Genomic DNA, 27,912 nt, shown 5'->3' on the forward strand with positions numbered 1-27,912 from the left:
AGTAAAATGCATGCAAAGTGCAGCGGTCATGGCTATGACTATGGAATTGATGTATTACTCACCTGTTTTTGTGTTTAGAGCGTTCTTGTGAAACTTTAAAGGTGTTTTGTTATAATAACCTTACATATTGGCATTATGATTGTGAGGGCAGAGTGTTTAGTTTTATACAGTAGCAATAATAATTATAATGAGTGAGCACATGTACTATGTGATGTGAAGTGAATTGACTATGACATAAAAGGTAATGTGTTTGGTGCTATGTATATATTCAGGTGTTTGCACTATGTGACATGTTATTGCTTATGATAGACTGAATCACTCAATGAGGCTCATAGAAGCAGTGTGTTAGCATCAGTGTATGAGCTTCAGTACACGTGAGACTGGGAGTGCTCCTTAATAAATGTGTTTTTTCCTGTATTTTTACAGAATTAAATGTGTTGCATCGGAATGGACTCCGCTTCGTTCTTAAAAGTGTAACACATACTCGTGAAAACAATACACCACCCGACAGAAGATTAAACAGTAATAAAAATAAGAAATGATAGAATGAATGTATAAAAAATTGTAAATGTTAGGCTAACACTTTACATCGCTGTTAATGTTAGTTAATGATAATACAATTGTTCATGTTAATTAATTGTGCATTAATCAATGTGAACAGTTCCTACTTTTGATGGTAAAAATGTATTAGTGAATGCTGAAATTAACATGAACTAAGATTAATAAATGCTGTAGAAGTATCATTCATTGTTAGTTAATTTTAATAATGTTAACAAATACAACCTTGTTGTAAAATGTTACCAATGTTAGTAAATATAATTATTGGTAAGACAAAGAAATTTATAATGAAAGAAACGTAATAAAAAATGTTAAATCAATACTCAGATCTTTAGAAGACAATTCAAGGTTTAGATAACACACTCAGTCTGATTTTACTCCATCAGCCAAATCATCCTTCTCCTGGAAATCTTTCTGTTTTTGCAGCAAATTTGTTGATTTTTAATTGAGGGTCAAGCAAAGCCACTACAAAACAAATCACATAGACACAATAAAAAACTGTATAATATACAAAATCATCACAATTTATAATCAGATTAACATTTGCATTTCACCTGATGGATATCCAGCTCGATTTTCCCGGTGTTATTATCGAACATTTCAAACATTGCTGTGTAGATAAACAAAGCAAGTAAGCCATTTCTGGTAGCTTGACAGATTGTGATTTTTCTTGTTGTATCAACAGATAAACTTACTGTAGCGCATCTCCAAGTTGATCAGGCAGCCCACAAAGTTATCAAAGTCAATGGCTTGTTGCTTATTGGCATAACGTGAGATTATTACCTGAAGTACTTCACCGTTCACTTGAAACCCTGAAAACACACATAAACAAATTTCATTGTGACCACTTTTTTCTACATCTTAAACACGTATTATAGTCTGTCCTGTAGACAATAAACAGTATAAACAATAATTACCTGCATCTTTTAGTGTATCTCTCATCTCATAGGAACTCATAGTGCCTGACTTGTCTGTGTCGCGTTTCTTAAAAATTTCCTGATGAGGTATTACAGAAAATAAACACAATGAAGAATTTATCATAACTTTCATGCACACACAGTTGCGCTTTAAACTGCTTTCTACGATTCAATTCACCCCTGAATAATTTAGATGTAACGACAGAATTTAAATTGAATCCATGCATACTGAACTAGATAACTGTGAGTTATTTGGTGTGATTTACCAAATATTTCTGGATCTTTATCCACAATGTGTGAAACTCCACCAGACCAAGTTTGCCACTGCCATTTTTCTGAACTGAGGGTCAAGGGTCATGATGGGGTTATGAAGGGGTTATGAAGTGAAACAAGTGTTCAAAATCTAAATATATAGAAATATATCTGATGTTTGTTTAAAAATCATCCAAAGATATGCTAAACAAGTATATAGTTCAGTAATGTATAATTTGTTCATATATCCAGTAAGGAAAGGATACATCTAGCAGGTCGATACTGTGACGACACGTTTCTCTACTGAAACCATCAGACGTGATATCAGTTCCTTTGTGAAAACAATATAAAATGTTACTGTGAGAATAACAGAGGAAATGAGAATACTTAAATTAGCTTAAATATTATTTTTTTTTACTTTCAGACACAAATTTGTTCAGCATCTGCTGTAGCTCCTTCGCAGACACCTCTGAGTCCTGAATAGAAAAGACAAAATTACACCTCAACATTACTGTGATCAATATTGTACATCCTACTGCACATGCAAATAAAATAAAATTTGACTTACATTTCCAACTGTTTCGGCCGCTTGTCTCACCTCATCACAAGCCGCCGCGCGTGCCAGCTATGGGTAGGGGGGTTTTCGGACGCACGTTCAAACCAACTTAAACTTGAAACAAAATAGGATCTTCTATCCTTCTAAATAAGCTACAACTTAAATATCTAATTCAAAAATGGTGTATGCATATCAGTGTAAATGAAAACAAAAGGTTTCAATTTTTCTTTTACTATCTGTTTGCGTGAATTTGTGGTCAAAAAACTATATCGCTCCCAACTGTGGCAAGCGCTTCCTTTCTAATGCCATTCCCCCTGGCTTCACTTCCTGTCTCCATATATGGATTTCCTGGAGGTGTCAATGCAAAATAAAAGTGCCAGAAAGGGGGGTAAATTTAAATAAAATAAACTGAAGTTTAAAATGGCCCTAACATACCGGCCCCTAATTGTGAGCCAACATGGATAACAATTACGAAAAAAAAAAATTGTTAGGTGTCAATGTACTGTCTTATTTTATTTGTGATCTTCTGCTTCCATCTTCTGCCTCCATAAGTAGGCATAGTTTACTCACTGGCCTTTCAAGAATGTTTGCTTTGGTCTTCACTAAAACACTTCGCACTAGACCCTTTGATCCAGGCAGAGATTTGACCACTCTGCCCAGCTGCCAGGAATTCCTAGGGGCAGTTTCATCTACAATCACAACAAGGTCTCCAGTGGTTAAGTTTCTCCTGGGTCTGTTCCATTTGATTCTCTCCTGCATGAGCGGCAAGTATTCCTTTATCCATCTCCGCCAGAAAAGGTCTGATATGTATTGTACTTGTCTCCATCTTCGCTGGGAGTACAAATCTCTTTTCTGGAAGAGTCCTGGTGGCATGACAGGTTTTGATTTCAACTGGAGAAGATGGTTCGGGGTAAGAGGTTCCAGATCGTTTGGGTCACTAGTCACTGTGGTGATGGGTCGATCATTCATGATGGCCTCGACTTCACACAGTGCTGTTTGGAGAGCCTCGTCGTCCAAGCGCTGTTCTTTCAGAACAGAATAAAGAATCTTTTTCACGAGACGAATCAACCTTTCCCATGTTCCTCCATAATGTGCTCCTGAAGGGGGATTAAAAGTCCACTTAACTCCTTCCTTGAGTATTGCATGTTGGATTTTGGAGTGATCAATTTCTTTCAAGGCTTCTTGTAACTCTCTGTTTGCACCAATGAAGTTAGTGCCACAATCGGATCTGATGCTTAGCACGGGACCTCTGCGGCAAATGAATCTGCGCAAAGCATTGATGCACGAGTCAGTGTTCAAGTAACTCGCCACTTCAAGGTGCACTGCACGGCAAACAAGACAAGTGAAGATCACTCCGTAACGTTTTACTTGTGACCGGCCCCGCTTTATCTCTATAGGTCCAAAGTAATCTACCCCCACATGGGTGAATGGAGGTTCATCTGGGGTTATGCGGTCCTGTGGCAAATCTGCCATCTTCTGCTGTTCCGCCTTAGCTTGATATCTTTGGCAGAAAATGCACCTTTTAATGGTTTTTCTAGCCATGGCATGAGCACAAGGTAGCCAGAATCTTTCTCGCAGCTTAGCTAGCATATGACTTCGTCCTGAGTGCCCTACTTGCAGATGGATTTGCTGTAGGATCAGTCTAGAAATGTGAGAGTTCTTTGGCAAAATTACTGGATTCTTCATTTCGCTTGGTAAGGCCGCTTTGTTGAGCCTACCTCCTACTCTCAAAATACCCTGGTCCAGGATTGGGTCCAGCTTGCGGAGAGTGCTTATTTTGGCACATGGCTGCCTTTGTCTGAGTGAGTTAATCTCATGCTGGAAAGCTTTTCTTTGTTCAAAGTGGATAATACAATCTTCCGCTTCCTGCAGGTCTTCTACAGTAAGTCCTACTTTTGCTTTCAGCTTTAGGTTGGTCTGAGTGGTTCTAGTGACTCTACGTAGTTTCTGTTCTTGTAGAAATTCCCGAAACTTCAACATCCATGCTACAGCTCTCTTGAGTCTGTTCCAGTTTGAGTAATACTCAATTAACTTGCTTAGTGGATTCTTTGCTTCTACAATCAAACTGTTGACTATCATTTCACTTTTTACCTCAGGATCGTTTGACTCGATGGATGGGGAATGTTTTAGCGTATTTGGCCATTCAGTGTCTGGTTTAGCAAGAAACTCTGGTCCTTGGAACCATCTTTTGGACTTTAGGAAAGCTTCAATGTTCAGACCACGTGAAGCATCATCGGCTGGATTTTCTTTAGAGCTGATGTGCCGCCACTGGTCTTTGTCTGATAGTTCACGAATGTCTGAAATCCTATTGGCCACATAAGTTTTGAATCTTCTGTTCTCATTTCTTATGTATTTCAGCACAGATTCGCTGTCGGTCCAAAAGGCTGAGGGTTCTAACTCCAATTCCAGTTCTAACCTCAGCAGTCGATCCATCTTGACTGCAAGGGTTGCTGCGGCTAGCTCTAATCTTGGGATAGTTATTTGCTTCAGCGGTGTCACTCTGGATTTTCCCAGTACAAGTGTTACATGTATTTCACCTGCTTTGTTGGTCAGTCTTAGGTAGCTTACACTGCCAAAGCCATTTTCGCTTGCGTCGCAAAAGTGATGCATTTGTGCCTTTTTAACTTGGCCAAAGTTCTTGGGCTTTATACATCTGTTGATTTTAACGTTAGACAGTTGCTCCAGTTCAGTAAGCCACTTCTTCCAAGTTGTAAGGCAAGTCTCCGAAATGTCATCATCCCATCCACACTTCATTTTGCAGAGGTCTTGAAGGATCTGCTTTGCTTTTAGAGTGAATGGTGCCAGGAATCCTAAAGGATCATAAATTGAGCTAACGATTGATAGAATACCCCGACGTGTCTGCGGTCTGTCCTGGGGAGTGACACAAAAAATGAAGGTGTCCTTTTCAATGTTCCATTGAACTCCAAGAGCTCTCTCTAGTGGAAGCTTCTCTCTGTCTAGATTCAGCTCTTTGATCTGCTTTGCCTTGTACTCATCGGGGATGGAAGCAAGCACAGAGCGGCTGTTGCTAATCCACTTTGTGAGCTTGAATCCGCCCAGAGCGCAGAGGTCTCTGAGGTCTTTGCAGAGGGTAACAGCCTGATCTTCTGTTGCCACGGACTTTAGACAGTCATCGACATAGAAGTTGCATTTGATCGTCCTGCTCACCTCTTCAGCATAGCCATGACCATGGTCATCTGCTGTCTTGCGCAGTGCGAAGTTGGCACATGTAGGAGAGGATATTGCTCCAAATAGGTGGACAGTCATCCGAAACTCCTCAAGGTTCTTTGACATGTCGCCGTCTGGCCACCACAGAAATCTCAACAGGTCTCTGTCATCTTCATGGACACAAACTTGATGAAACATCCCCTCTATATCTGCCATCATAGCAATGGGTTCTTTACGAAATCTTAACAGGACTGCGAGGAGTGAGTTAGCCAGGTCAGGCCCTTGCAGTAGTTTATCGTTGAGGGATGTTTTTTGGAATGTTGATGAACAATCGAATACCACTCTTAGAGTTTTCTTCCTTTTGTGATACACTGCATGATGTGGAATGTACCACACTTTTCCATCTTGCCTCTGAAGCGTGTCCTGTGGCACCTTCTCTGCATAACCTTTCTGGATGACCTCAGTCATAAAGTTCCTGTAGTCCAGAGCATAAGTTGGATCTGATTTGAACTTCCTAATTAGGTTCAGGGCTCGTTGCTTGGCAACATCACGATTGTTCGGCATCATCGTGTTTCGGTCACGCAATGGAAGTGACATGTAATAATGTCCGTTCTTGAACATTACTGAGCTTTTGGCACTCTCCATGAACTTGTGATCTTCAGCAGACATCTCTTTCTTCTCATTATACTTCCTCTCGGGAAAATCATGATTGTACTGCTGTACTAATAGATCCTTTAACTCTGTCACAGAGATGTGGTTTGTGGTTAAAGTCGGCAATCTTGAAGACTCCTCAGCGCTACTTAAGTTGAGTGGTCCATTGATTACCCATCCGAACACAGTCTTGACTGCATAAGGGCCACTATCTTTGGCATTAATAATCTGCCATGGTTCGAGGGCTCTTGGGGCATTGGCTCCTATCAGAAGATCAATGTCCGCATCAATCTCATTTAGCTTGACCTCCTTCAAGTATGGCCAGTTTGAGATGTCCTCCTTAGTGGCAACGTTCTCTTTGGTCACTGGGATGGCATCTTGCGTGTAGACCTTTGGGAGTTCCAAGAAGGTGTTCCCATCCAGGTTGCCTACTTCCAGTCCAGAAATCTCATAACTTGAGACAGTCTTGATCTGCCCCATCGTCCGTAGGAGAATCTCGGTCTTACGACCTCTAGCGTTCAACCGTCTTCTCAGTCTCTCCGTACAGAACGTCCCTGAACTTCCTGGATCCAGAAAGGCATAGGTCAGCAAGACCTTGCTTCCCTTAGTGACTTTTACTTGCACTGGCACAATTGACAGAGCACAGTCTTTGCCGGCCCTGGTTACTCCACCAGCTTCAAGGGTGACATGACCGCTGTTGATGGAGTTCTCTAGCTGTTTTACTGACTCAGTCGGCTTGACTTTGTCTAAATGCAAGATGGTCGGATGCCTACCTTGACATTTCTCACATGTCATTCTCCTCTTGCAATCTTTACTCATGTGTCCTCTCAAAAGACATCCAAAACAGAAACCTTTTGTTTTAAGAAACTCAACGGTGGCTACTTGTGGCTGTGTCTTTAACTTCTGGCAATCCTTCAGGTGATGTTTGCCTTCACAGAATTCACAGGCGGCACAAGGGTCAGGGATTCTTTGACATTTGAATGTATGATCTTTAGCACATGTTCTGATGTCGCAGTCATCAGTCAACACTGCTACCGTAGTAGCAAAGCTACTACCTTTGCCCCTTATTGAGTTTGGCTGTTTGGAAATGGCTGAGATCTTGATCCTGTTGATGTCTTGAATGTCACCGAACAGAGGGTCCAACAGAATCTTAGCCTGCTTCTCCATAAAAGCTACAAGGTTATGAAAACGGGCTCTGCGACCTGTATTTTCCAGGATATTGGCTGCCGTGGATCTCCACTTCTCTCTCAGTTTATAGGGCAATTTGGTTATAATCATTTTCATGTTGGAGGGTAAATCTAATTCTTCCATGATCTTTAAGTCTTGCATTGCGTTACAGCAGCCTCTAAGATACAGTGCATAGTTTTGTAGTTCCTTTCCATTATCAGACTTGATATTTGTCCATTTCAGGGCCTTATCCATGTATGCCATTGTAACTTTCAGGTCATCCCCAAAGTTCTCCTGTAGGAGTCTTTTAGCTTCACAATATCCTCTTGAGGGATCCATATGGAAACAGCTTCGGACAAGTTCTCTGGGTTGTCCTGTCGTATACTGCTCAAGATAGTAAAGGCGATCTTGATTATTTGATGTTTTGTCTTCAATGCTATATTCGAAGGCACGCATGAATGTTGTAAAACTTAATGGATCACCATGAAAGGTAGGTATTTCTCTAACAGGTAATAGTGCTTGCTTATGTTGCAGTACAAGTAAATCAACAATGTCATTTTGTCGTTGCATGACAGAAGACAAATCATCATAGTCTGAACTTGAGTCAGGTTTTTGACCACCGCCTTTTCTATCCTTATCCTGTTTGATCTTAAAAGACATTGGTGTCTTTGCAATCGTGACAGACTGCTTTAAAGTTGAGACTGTGCTCTTTGGCATTGTCTGCTGTTGCTTAGGTAAAACTCTAGCAGGTCTGGGCTGTTGCAGGATTTTTTGCAGTGGGGTTTTAGGGACTGTAAATATTCTAGCAAACTCCACTGGTGACTGTTTTTGACTTGATGCATGTAAAAATGGTCTTTGGCTTTCTAAATAGGAGTTCATGCCGTCTTCAGATTTTCCTGACTGTAATTCAAAGCTTTCCAGAACCTTTATCTTGGCATCTGATGCAGCAATTTCTGCTTCGAGTTCTGCATTTTCAATCTTTGAGTCCAAAATCATTCTCTGTTGCTCAAGTTCATGCTTAGCATTCAATGCTTCTCTACGTGACAACAATGCAGCCTTCTCAGCAAGGGCCTTCCTATGTTCAGATGTCACTGAAGATGATTTAGATTTACTAACATTAGAAATACTATCATTTGGACCTACAGAATCTTGCAGATCTCTTGACTCTGGTGGATATAATATAACCTCTTCCTGCTCTGATGCAGCCTCTGGTTCAACGGACTCCCGTTCTTCTACAGGAAATTCCTGTTCACCCAATTCACCTTGCTGTGCTTTTAATACCTCCCATTCTTGTACCTCTTCCAGGAAATCTTCAAATGGTTCTATCCTAGATTCATACCATTCAACTTTATCTTTTTGCTTTTCCTGTTCTGGTAATGCATTTTGTACATAATTATGGGCATTATTAAATTCTTCACAAAGTGATTGGAAAATGATAAAATGTTGTTTCACAGCATTAATATCTTTTTGTTGCATCATCCCTTTAATTTCATTCATTTTGCGTGTGCATTTTGCTAATTTGCCTTTTCTGACCTTCTTTAGTTCCTTCAATTCCTTAATATGTTCATCCATAGTGGCCATTAATAGTCGTAGGCTTGAAGGACACGGTTTAATGGGTCTTTAAATGCAATTTGATTTAAACAAATAAACAGGTCTCCTTTGTTAAATGTTCCCAAACTGTTGACTACAAAGTCAGTCAACTATTTATACAGTCCAATAAACACTGTTATGATTCCTTTACGCAGAGATGCGTGAGCTTTATATTTTAGCGCTACGGCCAACCTCTTCAGGCATGACGGAATGCATATAGAGCCCGGAATGCATATAAAGCACAATGTTAAAACGTTACAGTCTCAAAATGTAAACGTTTTAATTCAAAGCACGCTGTATCTAACTTTCTGGACTTTATCAAGCATAAGCATTCAATCAAAGAGTCAACATCATGCTATGAGGCTTGTCCACATAAATAGTCATAGTTCTGGGTTTATCGCGTTACTCACGACTCGATGAAAGTTTTCACCATCAGCAGCTTTCTCCAATGCAGCAGGTGTCCTGATAACAGCGATGAATCCGCGTGCTTTATCTTGCGTTGTCCATAATCCAAAACGGAATGTTTTTCCTAATCTTTGACGAAGTTTTTTGACTTTTGTTTCGGCCGCTTGTCTCACCTCATCACAAGCCGCCGCGCGTGCCAGCTATGGGTAGGGGGGTTTTCGGACGCACGTTCAAACCAACTTAAACTTGAAACAAAATAGGATCTTCTATCCTTCTAAATAAGCTACAACTTAAATATCTAATTCAAAAATGGTGTATGCATATCAGTGTAAATGAAAACAAAAGGTTTCAATTTTTCTTTTACTATCTGTTTGCGTGAATTTGTGGTCAAAAAACTATATCGCTCCCAACTGTGGCAAGCGCTTCCTTTCTAATGCCATTCCCCCTGGCTTCACTTCCTGTCTCCATATATGGATTTCCTGGAGGTGTCAATGCAAAATAAAAGTGCCAGAAAGGGGGGTAAATTTAAATAAAATAAACTGAAGTTTAAAATGGCCCTAACACCAACAAACTGCATAAAAAGCTCTTTACAACTTGGGTCCACATCACTGTCAGATATGCGATCCTGAGAGAAATAAAATGATATATTTTATCCAATAATTCAGTTTGTTTAATTCAGGGGAAATGTAACTGAAAAGAGTATAATTGCTTGATATATATATATATATATATATATATATATATATATATATATATATATATATATATATATATATATATATATATATTTTTTTATATATTTATAGTCTTTATTTGTTCAATTTAAGTGGTCTTGTGGTGTGACAAATGCATTTTAAAGTACAATACCTTTCAATTATTGTTATAATTGTTTTATATATACATATATATATATATATATATATATATATATATATATATATATATATATATATATTTTTTTTTTTTTTTTAATTGAACTTTCCATGTTCCTTCTTATTCAACAACAGTACACACTATTTGTAACCAATGAATGAATTTACCTTTTGAATATTTGCAGTGATTTCAACATCCATTGGGCTGCATGGAAAAGAGACAAGAGAAATATCCATCATGCATTTGTAGGCAATAATTACTACTTACGAAATCAAGTTCATGTGAAAGGTCAGATATTGAGGTTATTAGTGTTTAGTATTATAGTGGTTTGTAATATCCCTTAGTACCATCATGTGGGATTAAACTAGACACAATTTGTAAGATAAGAAAAAAAGCAATTTCTGTAGTCTTAAAGGTGCCAAATAATGCATGTAAATAAACTGTTAAATTGATATTTTCATAGAAGGTGTGGCTTTATTAACTCTTTCCCCGCCATTGACGAGATAACTCGTCAATTAAGAGAAAACGCTTCCCTGCCAATGACGAGAATTTCTGGCTTTCCGCAATACCACTATTACCGTAACTTATACAACCCGGAAGTAGCGCCTCACGTGAAAGAGAAAGAACTCCAGCCCTAGGGTGACCATTCGTGCCAGTTCCGCCGGACACGTCCCGAACATGTTTTCGGGTTCGTTCTCCGGAAGTCGCATTGCTCGACCGCATACGTCATCACATTTCAGTTAAAATACATTAGAAAATTAAGATTTACTTCTTTTAAGACATACAATCATTGTAGTTTCATTCTTACCTTGAAATGTAATGGTTGCTTTTCTGAAATTAAACCCGAAATATTAAACCTTGATGACGTTTGTGGTCGACCAACGCGACTTCCGGAGAACGAACCCGAAAACATGTCCGGCGGAACTGGCACGAATGGCCACCCTATCCAGCCCAGTCTCACGGAGTTGCGTATATATAGCAAAATTCCACTTTGGCGTGCATATGATACGCAAGTCCTTCCCATTCACTTAAATGATGTTTTATTAACAAAGTTCGGGAGGAACACGTTCAAATAAGTTTTCAGAGACCTATTCCTTCAACACACACACCTTGACAGTATCCTAGTATAAAAAAAACATTTTGGACAAACCTGGCGGTGGCCTTTTTCTCTGTAAACACACGAAGTATGAAACTTCCCTGGAGAAGGGGCTCATAAGTGTAGGGGACGATGACATATTCTCCAGGAGGCAAATTACAGCGCTTGCTTATCTCTCGCAGGTTTTGACAACCTTTGCTTCTTTCAACTGGTGTATTTTCCAGCAGCACATCCGAGCTGAGATGAACATTACTGCGACCCTTGTACTGCAAAAACATTCAAACACACGCACACACACGTGTGAGATGAAGATATCAAGATGAATTACATTAACAAACTTGGAAAAAGATCCTGTTACCCTAATGTACCAAACAAATAGCGCATGTACACACCTCATCTGGAACCTGAAACACACATAAGACAGGATATTACTTTTCTAATATTAAGAGTCATATACAAAATATCAAGGTTGCAAAAAGTTTGGTTGCACAATTTCAAGAAAATATGTTATTAGTAATGTTGGTGATAAGACTAGTTTCAGTGTTAATATCTGTGTTGCAGGCCGTGTGTAACCAGTGTTGGTGTACCTCAAAGATATAAAAGCCAATGCTTTTTAGTTCCCTTCCAATGCGTTTATCTTTGCGCCCATCTTTCTGCATCAATCCCACCAGCACAGTGCAACCATTTTCTCCATCATGAGGGTCATCATCAACATCCTCAAGCTTGATCGCAAACTGAGGGTTTGAGCAGAACATAACTGGAGGGAGAAAGTGGGAACACTTAGAAAACACACATTTGTTTTGTGATGTGATCTTGTGATTGGTTTAACATAACTGGATTGTCAATGCCGCCTCCTGCGGTGGATCCCACTTTCCAGGTGCCGTCAAACTGGCAGTAGTTCCAGCGCCTCACCTTATCACTGGTCAAAGTGTCTGGAGTCAGATTACAAATCTCCAGCACTGAGAAATGCAGCACAAAGTCTGAATATGCCATCCTGACAGGAAGGGAAAAGATATGTGTAAACGGTACATCTGCAAAAAGTTACATTTGGTTTGTCAATGGAGTATGCATATTTTTGGCCTGAAAACCACAAAACGTTTTGTGTTCTGAAGCTGCATTTTTAAATTATTGTAAAATATTTAGAATGCACAAAAAATCTGAGATCACCCATATTAAATAGAGAAAGATAATTGGTATGCATAATGAGTAATGCAAAAAAATACGGTGCTTGTATACAGTACTGCATCTACCGAGATTTCTCAGTTTGCATGGCATGGACTCAGTCCGGAATGGGGAGGACAGCTCTTAACCAAAAGGACTTTTATTATGTAACAAAAACTCCCTCGAGGGGGTAAACAAGGCAAGATAAATAAATAATAACAGACGAAGACTCTTGATGGTGACGCACAGGACACACAATGATCCAGCACACGACAGACGATAATGACATTAAATATGGGGAAACTAAACTAGGGAACAAGGACACACAGGTTAAGGGCGTAAATAATAATTAATAATTAACAAGGAAACGAAGGGGCGGGGTCAAGACTTAAGACAGGAGAGCACGATGTACACAAAACATAAACACAGGCCATGTGACTCTCCAGAAAAACAAGACAACAGTGAGGGCTGCCATGAGTTATCTGCTACATTCAGGAAAGTTTTTGTAATGGTTTTGTCTTGTGTTCTGTTGTTTGGGTCTTTTATTTTGAAGTCAAAGGCTGCGTCCAAATAACCACACTTGTGCTTTTTGCACTTGACCACTTGAATACTTACATGTCTTTTTTCCTGTAAGTGTTCTAGTGGGTGCGAAGATAAAAGCATGCATGTAAAAATTATTCACCCGATTGGATACACTTTGCAAGTGTTAAAATGTCAATCCAGTTAATGGCAGCAATTTGCACCAAAACTTGTTCATTTTTTATTTAGGCTACTTAAAATATATATTTTTAAGGTTTTCTTTAAATAAAATGACCACATAAACAAATGAATAAATAAATGAACATTTAAAGAATATTTTCTACAAATATCTTAAAGCAACACTATGTAGTTTTTTTACCTTTAAATAACGTCTCTAAAATTATTTCAGTGATAGAACAACTTTTAACTGGACAATTTGTACTGTTGCTGCAACCTGAGCAGCCTCCTTGCGGCTACAAGCACACTCTGAATGTGGCGGTGGAGGGTAGGAAACACAGCCCCGCCCCTTCCCCTGCCTGCAGAAGAGTGTCTGATACCAGGCACTGTTGCGCTTTTCAACCACATGGGGGAGCTGTAAGTCATTTTTACATGAAAACTACATAGAGTTGCTTTAAACTTTCAGACGCAGAATTCTTTGCACTTGTAAAAAACTCTTAATTTTGTGCATGTAGCCTTATTAAAGTTTATTGTTTATGTAGTAGTCCCTGATTATACCACGGGTCTTTTGAATGCTGCATTCTGATTGGCTGAAAAATGTTCTATGGGTGTTGATTATTTTTCTGTAAACCGCACACCTAACTTGTTAAATGTCTTAAAAATAGGCACCAGAGCAATGTCATGCCACATTACCACCTTGGTGTGCATTATTTTCAAATATTATTTCTCAATTATTCCAGGAGGAGAGCTTCCCCTGAAATTTCTTCGAGGGGGAGTAGTGGACATCGGGATCTGCGAGCTTCGAAGTCCCGATGTCCCTTGGAGCTGACCGAGAAGGATCGCTCGGAACTCCAGGACGGGCTCAAGCTAGCGGTCACCACGCCCGATTAATTTCCTGGGGTTGTTGCTGCGACACATAAGCCTGTTCCTGCGAGGGATGAATCGGTCCAGTTAGCTCCCCTGCTGATGGAGTCGTCTGGTCCGGTTCCTAGGAGGTCCATCGCCATGCTCAATTCAGGGCTCTCTATGGACGCCACGCCCGATTATTTCCCCGGGGTGGTTGCTACCGTGGGTGAGCCCGTTTCCCCGAGATGGTGGGAGTCGACCCCTGGGTTGATCGGATCCTCGTCGGTTCCCAGGAGTGTCGAGTCATCTGGGTTGGTCCCCGAGATCCCCGCTCCGGTTTTTCCAGCTTCGCCACGGCTTTCTGCCCTGCCGGCTTCATTTTCATGTTTTCTGATTGTTGTCACCTGGACTCTCATTTGTTGATTACCTGCATCATTATCACCAGCTGTGCCTCATCTTCACTTGTGTGTATATATACCCAGTCTTTTGTATTACCTGGATCATTGTCATTGTCACTACTTTCATGTCTGTTCCTGTTTCTTCTATTGGATGTTCCTGTGTTACCTGCCCGTTGTTTTATTCTCGTGTTTTGTTTCTCGTTCTGTTAATAAATGTTATTTATTTCATTGTGAACTCTGCACTTGCGTCCTAACTTCCTCACTCCTGCATCCCAGTCGTGACAGAATGAAGTTGAATAAACATTCTTTGTTTCTTTATTTTTCTGTAAGTAGAGTTAACCTATAGCCTACTATACACATGTAATATAAAATATACTGATATATAAAATATATACTGACTGTCGATAAGTACTTCACCTAATTCAATATGTAAGATAAGATATTTCTTTATTCATCCCACAATGGGGAAATTTCTGTGTTAGAGCAGCCAAACAAAAAGAATACATAATATATAACAAGCATTACTCTTATAGTATGTGATTTCGGATGCAGGGGGAGGGTGTTATTTTTGAGCAATTTTTTAAAGTTGAAAGTTTTCCCTTACGAAAATTAACCATGGTTTTACTACAGTTAAAACGAAAAAAAAAAAAAACAAAACATGGTCACTGTAATAAAACTGTGGTAACCACAAAATGGTTTTGACATGGTTTTAAAAAAACATAGTTTAACCGTGTAGTAAAACCATGGTTTTGCTGATAGTAATCAATATACCAAAAAAAACATGGTTAATTTTTGTAAGGGTTCTTACCAGAATTCTCCATCCTCAGCGGAATAATTCAGTTTCACTTTCTGCTCCGGTCGAACATTATTCCACTCACTGGAGCTGAAAAAAAGATCCAAAGTTTTCAGTAGACATGTCAGGAATAAACCAAGATAAAAGTTGGAAGATTTGTAAGATATTCTTTACAAGAAATTTTCAATAGATTACTATAACTGCTATACATAACTAAAATTCACTCTGGTGATGTCTAATCTCATCTGTAATATATCATCAAATGCATTTTGACGTGATGTTAACACTTACACACATACAGCAGGGTCACACAAACTGACGGACAGTAACAGCAGCCTACCGAAATCTGTGACCTCTCACTGTTTCATTCAGAATTACAATCTTTTTTAATAATAAATGAAATTTTAATTTGGATAACATTATTGTAATTCTGAATGAAACAGAGAGAGGTCACAGAGGTCACTCTTTTATAGATTCTAATATTATGTGTTCTTTTATAGGACACATGAATTAATCATTTATAAAAAGAAAACACTACAAAATTTTATATAAAAAAAAAGATTTCAAATTTGATTCATTGCGTCATTAGAGTTAAACAGTAAAACTGTATATTATTATATATTATAAAAATAGATAATATATTATGTTTATATAGGCACATAACACTAACAAACAAAGGCATAAAATATAATCACTTTAAAACATTTTCATGGTATACTCTTCCACTAATGTGTTTGTTGAGTTCAAAGACTTTGATGCAACAGTAAACTTTAACAGCATGTTTCCCAGTCCATGCAGCCTTTGGAGGACGCGCCCTCCGAATTTGGATGCAGCTTTTAAAGGTGGACTGAAACAAATTAACTACATTCTGTGTTCAGTTTCCAGAAAAGCTAATAAAAAATATATATACTTATCAACTTGGGATCTATTTACACTTTCTGTGGCTGAATATCTAACATCCTATATCTAACCAACAAGTGAAGAATGAACTCACTTATCACTCCATGCACCCGTCCACTCCTTATGACCCCACGGGTTCCTAAGACGCACCAGCTGCACCGTACGACCGAGGCATTGAACCTGAATTTAAGGGGGAATCAGCAGCACTCCTTCCAGTTATACTTCATATTTCAGCATTTTAGTAAGTTTTACCATAGCTTTACAAACATTATCTCACCTCCTCTGCACCAGTGACAGAGTATGCATGTTCTTTCTTCAGATTTAGGCTTTTCTTTAGCTTTTTTTCTTTCTTTAGCAGGATGAAATGGTTTTGATTTAATAAACGTTATGTTGTCATTGCCTTTATGCTATGGCCAAAGTAACATAAACTCTGTAGAAATCAAATATAAATACTCACATCAATGGCGCAGCTAAGCAGGGAGCCCAACCCAAATGCTTTCTGAATGATCTTAAACAGATCTGGAGGGGCTTCACTCAGCTTATAGATCTCAGCAATACCTCCTGTAAAGTCCTCAAAACCCTCAGAGCAGAGGCCACCATCCAGAGCTTCATACGAGCCGTTGACCCTTTAAAATATATTGACATTAATGCATTTGTCAAGCTCTTATCCAAAGCGACTTAACCAAAGATACACCATTCTATCAGTATGTGTGTTTCCTAGAAAACAAAAACCATGGCTATTGTGCAATGCTCTAATAACTGAGCTACATGAACACAGTAAGTATGGCTCTGCATATTATATTTATTACTTAACTACTTTAGCTAGGTGTACAATTCAGCTTTACGAGTTCGCCTCACTGACAATAAAGTGGGACTGCTAATATGCGTGTGTGGTGTGCTGTCAAGGGGCGTGCCCTGACCCGGGTTATCCCCGGTGCTGAGCTAAATGTACATAGTGAGGCGAAGGGGTGGAGGTGGGTTTGTGATTATTCCGGAGAATGAGGGTAAGGAGTCTTGATTATTTATAGAGCTGGTACTAAGTTGTTGTGTTGATTAGTGATTGATAACCAGCCGTGTTCATTGCTCAATGATCAAGAGATAGCCGTTCATTGACTGAGCTCCTCCCAAACCTTGTTTATAAAACATCATATTGTGTAAATTAGGTTTAGTCTTTTAGAGATTTTAAGCTGTGTGTGTTTTTGGATTCAAACCTATTACTTTGGTGTTGTTACTGTCATGCTCTATCAGTTGAGCCACACAAATAAATTATTATTTAATATTTAATAAATGGCAAAGTAGAATTCAGATATGCAACATGTTATCTATTTTATGCACACTGTGGCTGTGTCCGAAATAGCTCCCTATACTCTCATGCACTATTCCCTACATTAGTCCACTTATATGTAGTTCACTCGAATGAGTGAATAAAAACGAGTGGACACACCAGCCTTTCCATCTTCAACCCAGATACGAGAATGGATTTGGTGTGAGCCTCAGTGAGTAATTAGCGGCTTGTTTTAAATGTACATCAGTTGTACACTCATTGTTGTGGTGCATTTTGGGGTCGAATTAATGCATTCAATAATGTCCACTGTGGTTTTGGACACCACTAAAAATTGATGTTCCCTCAAATTGTGCACTATTTTAGGCTATAGGGGGACACAGCCTGTATGTATAGGCAATGTAAACTGTATTTTGTAAGCTGTGGCCCAGGGCAGTGGTTACCCATATTTTTCATTATAAATAAACACATGACTTGTACCTTTCATATCTCATACACACACTCACTTTGCACAGGCCTTCTCCAGCAGGGCGCTCCAGAACTCTGAATGCTCTGCTGAACTAAGAAACAGCAGCTTTCCGTTTTTGGTAGGCAGACGATCATCAATGACAACATCTACCCATTCACCATACTGCCACAACTACAGAGAGAAGAATGACATCAGTTGAACCCTCCTTTATTGTCAGACATGTTTGAACCAAACTCATACAATCAGACTTTTAATTCAATTAGGTTTTATCATTTTTATATAAGTTGCGACCCTGCCAGTAAAAACCTGCTTAAAGGACAAGTTCGGTATTTTTACACTTAAAGCCCTGTTTTCAGATTGTTTATGATGAAATAGAACGGTTTTAACTGAAATTTCGACATATGCAGCTGCCCCGAGAATTTTCGGGTGTTTGTGTTTCACCTCTACAATGGCTGTATAGATGCGCAGGAACAATCTTTCCTAAAATGCATTAAACTTTCGTTTACAAAGATGTGAAACTCACTAAATGGTCAAGGGTGTTCACTGATATGCTCACACAAAAATCGCTGCAAAAGATGCTTTCCAACAGCTGTTTTATCATTCGTTGTTAACTTTTGGACCTATTTTTCCAAACGCCTCACACCCGTACATTCTTCCGCTGAGACCTTGAATAATATACACTCCAGCCCAGTTGGTGGCGCTAATCCGTCATTGCCAATTGCAAGAGTATAAACAAAGTTCCCGGCGCGGAGTAATACCGTACCGTGGAGTTGTCAAAAACTACAATAAAACCTGTTGGAATGCGTATTTTGCAGCGATTTTTGTGTGAGCATACCAGTGAACACCCCTGACCACTCAGCGAGTTTAACGTCTTTGTAAACGAAAGTTTAATGCATTTTTGGAAAGATTGTTCCAGTGCACCTATCAACCCATTGTAGAGGTGGGAGGTGAAACACAAACACCTGAAAATTCTCGGGGCAGCCACATATGTCGAAATTTCAGTCAAAACCGTTCTATTTCATCATAAACAATCTGAAAACGGGGCTTTAAGTGTAAAATACCAAACTTGTCCTTTAAAGTCGCAAAATCTAATTTTGATATTTAAGGCGTCAAAGTAGTCATGACCGTAAGATGACAAATATATTATATATTATTATATAACTCATAGTAATAAACATAAATTGCATAGATTATAAACTAAGGCTTTAACATCCCATACGGAAATGTAATATATGTGAATATATGAAATATCCCTATATGAAATATATGGTAATATAAAGTAGAAACATATATGTACATATATGTACAACCATATATGACACCTATTCGAAAATGGAACAATTTCATATATTGACATATATGTCTATCCCATACAAATATATGTCTATGTGTGCAAAAAACATACATAGACATATATGTCATCTATATAATTATTTATATATGTAACATACATGACTTCACATATATGTCTAATATATGTTGCATACATATACTTATCTTATATCATAAAATAATTAAATTTGAACCGTGGTTTTTATCTACTTTTTGCATGTTTCCGACCACAGGTAGGACGTACAACCCATTCATACAACTTAACACACAAACACAATTTATTATTTGTAATGTACCTGATAAGTCCAGTCGGGCCTCGAACCCGGGTCCTCACGTTGAAAGTCACCTCCACTATCCACTGATCCACCCAGCCGTTGGATGGGAGAGGCTAACAACTTAAGCTATTTGTGTGTTACTGAAGTGGGCGCTGTTTAGCTTGTATTTTACAGTGTTCATTTTATTATTCCTCCTGTTTTTATTTTATGCAGGGGTACACAGTGCAAATTTAACCCTTGTGCATTGTTCAAATTTAATACATCCACTAAATTAAACATCTGTAAAAATGTATCAGATTATTTTTTCACTTTTTTTGCATAAATTTGTTAGTCAGTACTGATCAAAACTACCAAATTTTTACAAAAATTCCATGATTTTAACTCTTTAATTGCCAAGTTCATAAGTGGATTTGGGGAAAATCTAAATGACAAATTTTCAATACAAAAAGTGATTGTAGACTGGATTTTTTAAACCTTTTTCGCAGTCTTGGGCATGTCAAATATAAAGTAAAAACATTGGCTTTTGATTATTGTTTTCTTCCTCATTTATTGTTAGTGGCTGTTTTTGCCCCATTGACTTCCATTATAACCACATTTTTTTATTGCAGAGCAATGACACCTTGTTATGATGCATTTTTGAATGTTGGTGGTTTTTCCTTTTGCAAAGAGGTCAAATTTGTCATTTTTACTGTTGATCACCATGTGGCACCATTAACCCTTTTGTAGACCTGTGCTGTGCAGAGCTTAATTTCTAGCTTGTACATTGAGTAATATGGGGGCGGTTTCCCGGACAGGGATTATCTTAATCCAGGACTAGGCCTTAGTTTAATTAGGAAATATAACTAGTTTTAACAAACATGCCTTACTAAAAACATTACCTGTATGCATTTTCAGGCTAAACAAAGGGCCCTGATGTATTTTAAGATATGTCAGTGCAAGTTGTTTTCAGTTTGGACAGCTCTTAAAAATGTTTTAGTCTAGGACTAGTCTAATCCCTGTCTGGGAAACCGCCCCATGGAGTATAACTCCATAATAAAAGTATAGTATTGTGTGTGTATTTGTGTGCATACGTGCGTGCGAGTGTGTTTTAAAATCATCCTGATCCAGTAATAGGCTACTTTATGACTTTATGATCTGGTAAATTGACACAATCACATGAATTTTTGCAGTGTTTATCACATATTGAGACAGAAAAGAGACTGCTTTCATCTCTAATGAATTTAACCATATAATAACCATGTTTTCTGCAGGTTGATTTAGCCTAAATATTATAAAACTATAGTGCACAATAGTAGGCCAATGTAGTATAGTATGGTTAAAAATAATTTTTGAAAAGTGTAGCATACTATAGTATAAAGCATATAGTGGGGATTGTCAGTGGAATGTACACACTCAGAAAAAAAGTACATATGGCACTGAGGTGGTTTTTAAAAAAGTAACTTACACCCTATTTGTGCGTGGTATTAGTATAATTAAATGTACATATTAGTACTATACCACATGAACCAACATGTATTCATATCTGTACCTAGTGACAGCTTTTCTTCTAAGACTGCAGTTTACTAAAATAACTAGTATTTTTCACATGGTTTATTATTATATTTTGATTATAGTGAGACAATGATACATTTGTGGTTAATATGGTTTAACTACAAAACCCTGGGTATTCATAATCTGACATTTCACACTGTGCATTCCTAAACCCTACCCCTACGATCACTAACCATGGTTTTACTACAGTTAAAACCAAAAACCATGGTTCCTGTATTAAAACCATGGTTCTCTCTAAACCCCAACTTTAACCCTAGGTTAAGGAGCATTTCACACTTGTAATTTAGAAGCAGGGTTATCCCTGAAATTAACCCAGGGTTATGAAACACTCCTCGGAAGCACGGTTAGCCCTGTTTTTGTGGGATTAACCCCGCATTGCCGTGCCAAATGCATGCAGTTTGAAACTAGGCAGGGTTATAATGTTATGACCCTTATAATTTTTAAACAATATATTTAAAGTAGGGCTGTCAAAAGATTAATCGCGATTAATCGCATCCAAAATAAAAGTTTGTGTTAACATAACATATGTGTGTGTACGGTGTATAATTATTATTTATATATAAAAACACACCCAATTATGTATATATTTAAGAAAAATGTGTTATATTTATATATAAAATATTTATATTCATATATAATATAAATTATATAAATGTATATACAGTATTTAAATGCAAATATTTCTTAAATATATACATGAATGTGTGTGTGTTTATATATACATAATATTTAGACACAGTACACACACATATGTTATGTAAACACAAACTTTTATTTTGGATGCGATTAATCGCGATTAATCTTTTGACAGCCCTAATTTAAAGACCTACACAGCAAATTTAGTAGAGTTAAAATTACGGTGTTAATGGAAATATAAAGAGTTCAGAGTTAATTTAACACTGGATTGAGTTAAAACTATTTTATTTAACTCTATAAAAATTAAGAGTTGGTGTCAAAACAGAGTGTTACTACTTTCTAAAATAATCAACTCCTACAGTGTTGTGTTATTGGAGTTTGTTAACTCTTAGGGTGTTAAATAGAGAAGACCTCCCACTATTTACAGCACACACTGAACCGTGTTTTTGGATGATGCAGTTCAAGCAGAAGGTCATCTCTTTCACTGTAAATGGTAAATAAATGTTCAATAAATACAATTTTCATCAATAACATTTGAGAGTTGTGAGGTGTAATGTTTTATATTGCTGTTAGTATGAAGTTTACCATTAAGAGTCATGTGTTATTTATTGTCATTATATGAAAGCAGCAGTTGAGTTTAGGTCTTAGCCTCAGATGGAGCAATTCATACTCGTATAATGTTTTGTGGAGTATTTTGTTGTTTTTTGCTTTATATGCTGTTTTAGTTTAATTTTTTTTATCCGTTAATTTGTGCAGGAGATTTGCTTTGGGGACTTTGGAGGAGCACAGAAATAGGCCTACATGAAAATCTCTTCAGACGAAGAGCAATTTTATAACAAAGTGAGTATTTTGTGAAAAACATAAATGTATAACTATTTTCAAAGTATTTTGTAATGTGTTCTGTATGTAAATTCTGTAATGCATTCTGTAAATATTAGTTTCTGCGGTGTTATACTTAAATATTGTTTTTTAATAATAAATTTTTCCATTTAAATTTTGTTTTATTAACAGAATCTTTCAATATCCAGTCTGAAGGTTTGACCGAGGATCATATCACCTCCTTACAGCTACTGGTTCATCATATTCTGCTGTTATTATGTGAAGACCAACATGGATTTTGGATTAAAATGAAGTCAAACTTGTTTGTATGAACTGAAGTATCCCATAAACTGTATTTATAAATATCTGTACTGTTGTTATACATTGGGAATGTGCTTTTTAGTTGTCTCAGATGTTAATATGTTAATTTAATTAACACTTAAATGCATGATACATTGAGGACAATTTTTCTGTCATAAATAAATGTTGATCAGATGACATTTAAAAAAAAACCTTAACAGTTTTATAATGAGAATTATAGATTATACTGCTGTATTGTTACATAAAAAAAACTGTTTAAAAATAAAGTTTTTTGTCCCAAAAGTACCGTAATATGTTTCTGTCTTTACATTTACCAAATTAACACCATAGTATAAAAAATAACACTACATTTGAGTTAACAAATTACACCGAGGGAGTTCATTTTTAACAAATAAAAATATTTAACACTGATTAGTGTCAATTTATAGTTAGATTTTTAACTCTGTATAGTGTCAATTGCTAACACTTTAAAAGAGTCAATGTGCCAACACTTTCAAAAGTGTTAAAATAACTCTATTGGGAGTGGACCCCATGAGACACTTTTAAAGTGTTGAAATTAACTCTTATAGAGTTATTGTGAGGTTCCAGATTTTGCTGTGTATATAGGCTATGTTGTTTTAGAAATCTAGAAATAAAACATATTGATATCATATGGTTGGAGCATACAGTATCATGTAAAAATCCATCTTATATGGTTGTAAAATACAAACCCATATAAGAATTCATACATATACATATTTTAAATATATGTATTTAAATACATTTTAATATGAGTATTCCATATAGGTTTAAAACATATATCTTCATATATCAACAGTATCTATATATGTTATATTATTATATGTATTTATATACATTTTAATATGAGTATTTCATATAGGTTTAAAACATATATCTCATATATCAAGAGTATCTATATATGTGATATTAATATATGTATTTATATACATTTTAATATGAGTATTTCATATATGTTTTAAACCTATATATTCATATATCCAGAGGATCTATATATGTGATATTAATATATTGCATATATATGTAACATATATGCCAAGATCGGTTTTGATATAGGGACATATATGTCATATATTACATTTCCGTATGGGATACAATACTAAAACTTTTATTTTTACATGAAAAACACTAAAATTGATTTTATTATTTCTGTGTTTACTTTAGGTACAGAAACACACAATGATTCTTGTTTCATTCGGTTAGGAAGCTATCATTTCAAATCGCACGAGCGACAGTCAGGTTTCTCAGGATTCAAAATACAAAAAAGCCACACAAAGTTTGTGTGTTTTGGATATTTTAATGCAAATATCTTACAAATGGTTGGTTGCAGATTTAAAGACCCAACTGAATGTTCATGACAAATCTGACCTGAAAGTGAAAGATGCCGGCGTAACCGTCAGAAAAGCTCTGATCAGGTGGAACTACACGCTCCAAAATGTTGTTGTTTAGAGTCAGAGATGCAATCGTTGCCATAAGCCAACAGTCACCTGGACAGAGATTATAAGTAATGAGATAAAGACTTCTTATTTGGTTATTTTTTATTTACAGTAGCTGATGCTTTTATGCAAAGTCATTAAGAGTATACATACAATCATCTGGGAGCATTCTGGGCATGTTGCTGAAGTATCAACATACAGTTCATTAGGTTTTCTAACAAAATTATACAGTGGTTGTAGTTCATGAATAAACCTTTGTTTGAACCTACAACCTTTGAGTTACCAACTAAACCACCACTAAGCCACATTTCCCCAATGGGCCCTATTTTAACGATCTAAGCGTATTGTCTCTAAACGAGCATGTCTGATTCTGCTTTTGCTAATTTAACGACGAGAAAAATAGTTTATGTGCCAAGTGCATGGCCTAAAAGGGTTATTCCTATTTTTGTAATGAGTGATGGGTGTGTTTTGGGCATAACGTGCAATAAACCAAGTGTTACAGATGTCAGCGCAAACGCCCCCGGTGTTCAAACATTACATTCCCGCGAATTCTAATACGAACTTCATGCCCATGCTCACCTCTCTCTGTCTCAGTGTTAGATGGCCGCCCGCTGGGCTCCAGCCATATCACCCACATCACAGAACTGTTAACTCTGGATATATCAACAAACCACACTGAAACCATCGCCTTCTATACCATGCCGTCACCCCACAACCCCATCATCCTCGGTTACCCTTGGCCGCTCGAACATGACCCGCTCATTACCTGGAGGAACAAGAAAATCACTATTTGGAGTTCATCGTGTCAAATCAAATGTAGGGGAAAAGCACCATCCACTGCTACTACTTAACCTCAAGAAAACCCTGTTATCCCTCTCCCTGACCATGTTCCTGGTGAAAACCACAACCTAGCCATTGCATTTAGTAAAGTTAACAAACACAACTACCTCCTCATCATCTTAATGACTGTGCCATCGAACTACTACCAAACACTCAACCACCCAAAGGTCACATTTTCCTTTATCTGAACCCGAGACTCAAGCCATGAAGAAGTATATAGACGAGGAACTGGCAAAGGGTTTCATTCGTCCATCCACATCCCCGCGGCCACAGGGTTCTTCTTCGTGGAAAAGAAAGATGGGGGACTTCGACCATGTATTGACTACCGGGGTCTCAATGAGATTAAAGTCAAATTCCGCTGTCCTTTACCTCTGGGACCTGCAGCCCTTGAACAGCTTCGCAAAGCCAAGGTCTACAGCAAACTTGATCTGCGTAATACAACTGATCCCACGCATACAACTTAATTCGCATTCATGAGGGTGACGAATGGAAGACAGCATTCTCCACAACGAATGGACACTATGAATATTTGGTTATGCCCTTCGGCCTTTCTAACAGTCCATGTATATTCCAATCCTTCTTCAACGATGTGTTTCGAGACTTGCTCAACTGCTTCGTCATTTTGTATATTGATGGTATACTAATATACTCCGATTCCCTGGAACAGCATATTGACATGTCAGAGCTGTGTTGCAATGACTGATTCAACACCAACTATACGCAAAGGCAGAAAAATGTGAGTTCCACTGTACATCCACCTCCTTCTTAGGCTATGCCATCAGCCCCGACGTAGTAGCCATGAAAGAAGAAAAGGTTAAATTGGCCCAGACCTCAAACCATAAATGAATTGCAGCATTTCCTGGGTTTTGCCAATTTCTATCAACCTTTTATTAAAAACTTCAGCACAATTGCTGTACCTTTAACTCCCTTGACAAAGAAATCCAGTCACAAACTATCTTGGTGTCATGACACTGAACGGGCCTTTGAGGATCTAAAATTTACGTTTACCTCTGCTCCCATCTTGCATCACCCCGATCCTAAACAACATTTTATTGTTGAAGTAGACGCTTCCAACTCGGGCATTGGTGCCATTTTATCTCAAAAGCAAGGCAACCCACACAAACTTTACCCCTGTGCTTTCTTCTCAAGAAAACTGAATTCAGCGGAACGTAATTATGATGTAGGAAACCGTGAGCTTTTAGCTATGAAAGCATCTCTGGAAGAATGGCGGCATTGGCTAGGTCTATTTCTAATGCACTCATTAAATAACAAAAACAATATTGCGCCATTGACTTTAGACTTTAGGGCAAGTTTTTGTTGGTCAATGGCGTAGTCTATTTTATTTGCCTCAAAATAGCAACGCACCAACAATGCGCCTGAACACACCTCGTTTTTAGACCGGAATGCCCATGGGTGCAGAGTTGGGCGCATATGCATTTGCTATTAAACAACTAGACGCTAAACACTCAAATGATAATTGCGCCGGGTTAAAACTAGCAAAAGACACTTGTATCGCGCATTGCGCTGCATTGTGCCTGGTGTGTGATATAGCCCAATGTGTTTTTCCACAACATTTTTGGTTGACACCTATTTGCAATCTATTAACTAACACCCAGAACACCCTAGCATCCAGAAAGAACATTGTAAAACACACTCTAAACACATTACTCATGACTAGCAACAAATCTTTCAAACAAGGTAAGTAACGTCACATTTCCGGCTGTTTTTCAGAGGTATTCAGACCAATCACAACGTACAGATTAGCTGGCCAATCAGGGACAATTTTGTACAAAAAAATGTGTTTTAGGAAGACTGGAAAATCTGGAGCTACAAAAATGTACGGTATTGGACAGAACACACGTTGGGCTAATAAATAAACCCAACCATGAGTTAAAACAACCCAGCCTAGGTTTATGTATGTGTTCTGTCCATTAATATCAGGTTGTAAATGTGCATGTGGGATCACTACATGACTGCTCTTGTAACCAGTCCCCTATGACATGTATCTCTAGTTTACCTACTGCCCCTTGGCAGATGTCAGTCCGCTTGGCACCATCCACAATAAACTGAGGGTTTGCACACAGCTCCTTTAAACGAGGAAAGATAAAAACACATTTTCTTTGGTCAAACCAAAATTCACACCATATGGTATGTATATATTCAACTATTTTTACAACATAGGAATCGAAACGAGAATTTAATTTGAAAGAATTAAAATTCAAATGACTTTCAAATGCACTGTTTACAGGTCACTGATTTAGACACAACAAGACTAAAGGTGGTAAATAACAATAATGGGTAAGTTTAACAGCATAATGGATGAAGGTAAATTACAGCTGCTGATTGGCAGATATAGCACAAGACAGCATAATGCTGGATGTGTAATTATAGATGTGCTTTTCTTGCAGTGTTAGATGATGTGTAAGTCTGACCGTTTCCAAAAATCCTGTATATCCAAACATGTACACATACACTTAAACATTATATTACCTTTGGTCTTTTCCACTCCACTCCTTGTACCTTGGAGGAATTCGGTCCTAGTTCATTGTAGCCCAGAGAGTCAGAACCCACAGGAAAGGTCGGATCACAAAATAATGTTTTCTTCTCCAAACATTCACGTTTCAGATTCTGGTAGTCTTGTTTGTTAAATGGTATTGGTTTCTTGTTTGTCCCAACACCATGTTCTCTATTCTGTCTTTTAGCAAGAACCTCTGCAATGTTGCTCATTCTGCCTTTTTATCAAATGTGTTTTTATCACAATCTGTTCTAAATGCAGTATAATGTGTGAGTGGTTACATGGGCACAGATTGCTGGTTTTTAAGTGTGAGGTTTGCCATAGAAATGGTGAGGGGGCGTGGTCAAGCTCACCTGTGAATACATCATTGTGTTAAGTGCAAAAACAGATT

General features: G+C 37.7%; 1 protein-coding gene and 1 long non-coding RNA gene across 2 annotated transcripts; one reads left to right on the forward strand and one right to left on the reverse strand.

Annotated features, from left to right (window-relative positions):
- Window positions 1–485: 485 nt before the first annotated feature.
- LOC129453082 (calpain-2 catalytic subunit-like) lies at window positions 486–27,861 on the reverse strand. The gene is made up of 22 exons (XM_073862115.1): window positions 27,497–27,861; window positions 27,024–27,093; window positions 24,099–24,217; window positions 17,816–17,949; window positions 16,485–16,653; window positions 16,305–16,376; window positions 16,122–16,207; window positions 15,143–15,217; window positions 12,068–12,227; window positions 11,821–12,012; window positions 11,626–11,637; window positions 11,288–11,499; window positions 10,305–10,341; window positions 9,827–9,889; window positions 8,488–8,490; window positions 2,146–2,203; window positions 1,994–2,058; window positions 1,742–1,810; window positions 1,476–1,554; window positions 1,254–1,370; window positions 1,113–1,168; window positions 486–1,023 (listed from the first exon to the last, which is right to left on the reverse strand). The coding sequence occupies exons 1-22, from the start codon at window positions 27,731–27,733 to the stop codon at window positions 1,000–1,002; spliced, it is 2,109 nt and encodes a 702-aa protein (XP_073718216.1). The 5' UTR covers window positions 27,734–27,861; the 3' UTR covers window positions 486–999.
- On the forward strand, window positions 21,769–23,041 carry LOC141359520 (uncharacterized). Its single transcript, XR_012366017.1, has 2 exons — window positions 21,769–22,065; window positions 22,329–23,041. It is a non-coding gene; the product is annotated as an uncharacterized lncRNA (long non-coding RNA).
- Window positions 27,862–27,912: the final 51 nt, after the last annotated feature.

The sequence above is a fragment of the Misgurnus anguillicaudatus genome, chromosome 23, assembly GCF_027580225.2.
Source record: "Misgurnus anguillicaudatus chromosome 23, ASM2758022v2, whole genome shotgun sequence".
In the NCBI taxonomy this organism is placed as follows: domain Eukaryota; kingdom Metazoa; phylum Chordata; class Actinopteri; order Cypriniformes; family Cobitidae; genus Misgurnus; species Misgurnus anguillicaudatus.